The 5,215-nt window shown below is 32.9% G+C and overlaps 1 protein-coding gene across 1 annotated transcript; it reads right to left on the minus strand.

Moving 5' to 3' along the window:
- Positions 1–381: 381 nt before the first annotated feature.
- On the minus strand, positions 382–4,969 carry LOC111878243 (serine/threonine-protein kinase PBL35). Its single transcript, XM_023874748.3, has 6 exons — positions 4,487–4,969; positions 3,076–3,410; positions 1,663–1,798; positions 1,383–1,516; positions 1,056–1,179; positions 382–931 (listed from the first exon to the last, which is right to left on the minus strand). The coding sequence occupies exons 1-6, from the start codon at positions 4,614–4,616 to the stop codon at positions 504–506; spliced, it is 1,287 nt and encodes a 428-aa protein (XP_023730516.1). The 5' UTR covers positions 4,617–4,969; the 3' UTR covers positions 382–503.
- Positions 4,970–5,215: the final 246 nt, after the last annotated feature.

Raw genomic sequence — 5,215 nt, forward strand, 5'->3', positions numbered from 1 at the left:
ATTAGTGGTGCACAGAAAAACCGGTTTAAGATCCGAACCGGTCAAAGAACCGATAAATCGGTTTATGCTGAACCGGTCCACAGTGAACCGAACCACCGGTTTACACCTATTCAAGAATTTTGTCATTGAAACCGGTTTATATCGTTTGGAACCGGTATAGAACCGGTCGAAGCGGTTTAGATAGGTTCGATTAATTTCTTGAGTGAACCGGTTTTCCTTGGCTATGGAGTGAACCGAACCGGTTTAAAGAATCGGTTCTGTTTAAAAAAAATCCGGTTTGTGCATGCCTAGTATCGATGCACATATATCTACTTAATGGTTTAAAGAGTTGGGCTCATATTAATTAGGCTATAATTCAAAGAATGTACAAACCTCAAAACATAATATACAAGTCATCAATCCAACATTAGCTTTGTCAAATATTTGACACCCAAAAAGTTACATCATATGCGTCTTAAAAATCCGAATAAATTCGGCCCCAACATAAAGAAAACGTACAACTTCTATTTACATTGTTGCTTGCCCGAACCCGTACGAGAAACATTTTGAGTCCCTTCGGGTATTTTCTTTTTACGCCTACCTTGTTGAGACATACGAGCATGATAAGATAGAATGGCGAAGTCGTTCAAGTCCTGCAATGGGGTTAGGGTCTTAACAACTTCATCCATAGTGGGTCGGGCCTTTGAATCCCGGCTCAGACAGTTGTATGCTATTTGAGACACCTTTTGGACCCCTTTAACCGAATAATTTAGCTCCAATCGAGGATCAACTAATTGGTAGACTTTTCGTTTGTCAGCTAGGTATGGACGGGCCCACATAACAAGATTTTGCTCTCCACTAGGACGTTTCTTGTCCATTGATCTTCGTCCTGTCAAAATTTCGAGAAGTACAACTCCAAAACTGTAAACGTCGCTCTTAGACGTCAAGTGTCCTGAATTTAAACAAAACGTCTATTAGTTCCATACAACTTATATCGATAATTGTCGTGTATATATACAAAACACAACAAAGTTTTGCCAGTTTAAAACTTGTACAACATGCATGATTAGTTGTACCTGTCATCACGTACTCCGGAGCAGCATAGCCGTAAGTTCCAACAACCCTAGTAGAGACATGAGTTTTATCTCCTTGTGGTCCTGCTTTTGCTAGCCCGAAATCCGAAAGCTTCGAGTTATATTCCTAATGAACAAAAAATAAAAAAGAAATATTCTTACAACATACCCATAAGCTAGTATACAATACCACCCGGAAGCATCATGATGTAAGATGTAGATCAGATACTCAAAATCCGTTAATTGTTTAGAATTGAAACAAAATGCAAACCTTTGACCACATAAATAAAAGTCCATTTAAAAAGACTAAAATTAAACAAATGCACTTACGGTGTCGAGTAAGATATTTGATGTCTTGAAATCTCTATAAATAATAGGTTCCGTTCCACCATGGAGAAAAGCTAGCCCTTTGGCGGCACCCGTCGCTATTTTGATCCGGTTAGACCACGGTAAGGGTATGGTTCCTTCAAGAAATTTAACCATGTTACCATTAATAAAGTTTATTTTTGACTTTTAGGAACAAACATATAAGTTTCATGACAATTAAAAACATTAATGTGCTACCGGAAAATAAAGAAATCTTGGTTCTTTTAATGTCGAAGAAACTTACTTCTAAAAAGATGGTTTTCAAGGCTTCCACGTGTCATGAATTCGTAAACAAGTAGCCGTTGATCGTCTTCAATGCAATATCCAATGAGCTTAACAAGGTTTGGATGATGAAGTTGTCCAAGAAAATCCACCTCTGCCTGCACAAACAACAAAACGATGCATTAGTTGTGTTGCATGGTACAACCCATCAATGCATGTTTAAGTTGTACTCATGATCCATGCATCAGTGAATTGAGCAATAGAACCCAAACATCCAAGAAAGGTGACATGTGGTACTATTCGTATGTCTCTATCTCTAACCAAATGTTTTGTACTTTAAAATGTACAACCCATATGAATCCCACGCATTAATGTGTTGTACATTAAAAACATTGATATTTTTTCATTGGGAAAATGACCTAAGAGACCATTGAAGTTTCAAATTCGTTCCAAAAAAACCATTCAAGTATTACATGTTTAAAAAACACCATCAAACTAAAACATATGTTCAAAAAACACTAACCAAGTACATGTTTTGTTCAAAAAACACCATCTCTATGGTTTGGGGTAACTTACATATTTAGTCTCTAACTTTTTTTTTTTAACTCGGACGATCCCTTTAGTTTAAATTTGCTTCGACTTTGGACCCTGATCGAGTTAAAAAACTAATATACCCTTATTACTTTCATTTAACATTATTTATATTATTTATTAATTGTTTATACAATTTATGTTATTATTTATTATAAATATATCAATTGTATAAATAATTAACAAGTAATAAAAATGAATGTTAAATGAAACTAAAAAGGGTATATTAGTCTTTTAACTCGATCATGGTCCGAAGGAAAAATAAATATAAACGTTACGGACTGTCCAAGTTAAGAAAAAAAAGTTAGGGGCTAAACATGTAAGTTACCCCAAACCATAAAGATGGTGTTTTTTGAACAGAATATGTACTTCGTTGGTATTTTTTGAACATATGTCTTAGTTTGATGGTGTTTTTTGAACATGTAATACTTGAATGGTGTTTTTTGAACAAATTTAAAACTTCAATGGTCTTCTAAGTCATTATCCCTTTTTCATTTTCCAATGTCCAGGGTACCACCAGAGAGACATTGTGTACTTATAGAAATGTCTTGTACGTATAACCTCAATGCATTTATAAGTTGTACCAAGCAAAAGCCATGCATTAATAGGTTGTACCAAAGTTCTACCACCAATGCAAAGAAAAGCAACAACCTCATCTATGTAGTATGTACCACTAGCTTTGTCCTAGAAGAGTAAACCTATTGACCAATCCAAAGTCATTTATACATCTTGCATTAAAACTTGTATATTTCCCAAAGTTTGTTGATTCTAGGTTTTAAATTGCTGATATCATGCATTAATGAGTTGTATTATATAAAATTAAACAATATAGTGATATACTAACCACCCATTCTCTATGACCTTGAAGACCATCCGGTTTCAAACTCTTTACCGCGACCGTTATACCCGACCCGGGTTTAGCTGGGGCGGTTCCATTTTCCTCAATCCATCCTTTAAAAACAAACCCGAATCCACCTTCACCTAGTATGCTATCCGGTCTGAAATTTCCAGTTGCTGACTTCAATTCATGAAAACTGAATTGAAGAAGCTGACACGGCTTTTTATCTGATTGAGACAAGTCTGACTGAGGCACGTCTAGGTTCAAATCCGAAGAGTTTTGAGGTTCGTTAGGAGCACACATCTCCCTGTTGCTAGCATTTAAGTATCGGGTTTCTGTTGCTGAAACATCATACCATACAATATTTTGTCATGTTTAAACATTTAAACTTTTAAAGTAAACAATGCTAATGCTATAAATAAAGTTACTAAACAATATTTTGTCATTTGGGTGACCAATTGTTTAAAATCAACAAATGAGTAAAACATTATTTTTCAATTTAAAAAATAATATAAATATTATTTTCCATAGCGATATGTTTTTCACCCGATAAACGGGACCCGTTAAAAACTATTTTTTCCTTGCCGATAAAATCCATAAATCAAATTATTCTATTATTAAAACATTAGGTGTGAGACTCATATATTACATAGGTTTATTTAAAAGAAAATTTAAATATAAAATTTGAAATATTTGAGAAGTTTAAATTTATAAGAAAAATAAGAAAAATATTGAATCATAAAAATTAAAATATTTTTTTTCTCTTTTAAATTTAAACAAATGATTTAGATAAATAAATAAAGGAAATTAATGAAACTTTAATTTAATAATTTTGAAATTAGAAAAGAAAATTTATTAATGAAATTGATATACATTTATTATTATATTCAAATAATATATAAAATTTAATAAAATAGAAAAATCATAAAATAACATGTGAAATAAAAATTAATTTAAAACAACCATAAAATTAAATGGGTAAAATGAATAAAAATATGAGATGGCAAAAAGATCTTTATTTATTAGAGTAGAAATGAAAACGTTTATGAATCATAAAAATTAAGAGGAATTTCAGTTAAACATTTCTATATAAATGTTTTTAAAACATTTCGACCTTTTTAGTTTGCCATATTCTAAATTAAAATTAATTATTTTGTTCGTTGTCTTGAATCAAACAACAACAAGCGATGCCACTGAATTGAATCGCCATACATTAAAATGTAGATCCTCTGATGGGTATTTTAGTCATTTACTTTTACTAAACTACAAAATCAACAGTTTCTCGGATAAGAGTTACAAACAAACGAGACAGAGCAAAGACAAACAAATATATATATATATCACAAAACAAGATTATATTCACAATAAAATACAAAAAATGGAGAAAAAATTTCAAATAAAAAGAATGATATAATACCTGCATCATAAACAAGACTGGTTCTTGGGAAAGAAGTCGCAGAGTTTCTTCTTGTTTCAACAGAGGGCTTACAAGAACCAGAGCTAACACTACGCCTTAAAACAGACCAACAACCACACTTTTTCTCCATATCTACTAAATTTGCTCTTTTTAATATTTTTTCATGTGGGTGTTCATGATTCAAGAAATCTTCAAATCATATGAACAAAAAGAAGGATTTTTTTTTTCAACTTGGTGTTTATAATTCAAGAAATCTTGAGATCATATGAACAAAAACAAGAAGATTTTCAAGTGGGTGTTTTAGTGGGTACCATTCAAGAAATCTTGAAATGATATAACAAAAAGAGAGATTTTTCTGTCACTAAATTGGTGTTTTTTCGTGTTTCTTCATGTGGGTGTTTTTCATTCAAGAAATCTTGAATGAAATTAACAAAATGGGGATGAGGAGGAATTCTTTTTTAACCTACTATGAGAGAGAGAGAGAGAGAGAGAGAGAGAGAGAGAGAGAGAGAGAGAGAGAGAGAGAGAGAGAGAGAGAGAGAGAGAGAGAGAGAGAGAGAGAGAGAGAGAGAGAGAGAGAGAGAGAGAGAGAGAGAGAGAGAGAGAGAGAGAGAGAGAGAGAGAGAGAGAGAGAGAGAGAGAGAGAGAGAGAGAGAGAGAGAGAGAGAGAGAGAGAGAGAGAGATTCTTTGTTTGTTGGTAGTGTTGGTTGAGTAAAAGATTGTTATAG

The sequence above is a fragment of the Lactuca sativa genome, chromosome 8, assembly GCF_002870075.4.
Source record: "Lactuca sativa cultivar Salinas chromosome 8, Lsat_Salinas_v11, whole genome shotgun sequence".
Lineage (NCBI taxonomy): Eukaryota > Viridiplantae > Streptophyta > Magnoliopsida > Asterales > Asteraceae > Lactuca > Lactuca sativa.

Bases quoted from the DNA above. Each gene is read 5' to 3' on its own strand.
- LOC111878243 (XM_023874748.3), bottom strand. From the start codon at position 4,616: ATGGAGAAAAAGTGTGGTTGTTGGTCTGTTTTAAGGCGTAGTGTTAGC. The intron at 3,411-4,486 runs GTATTATATCAT...ATGATGTTTCAG, and splicing joins CAGTCTTGTTTATGATGCAG to CAACAGAAACCCGATACTTA. The intron at 1,517-1,662 runs GTAAGTTTCTTC...AATTTCTTGAAG, and splicing joins TGAAAACCATCTTTTTAGAA to GAACCATACCCTTACCGTGG.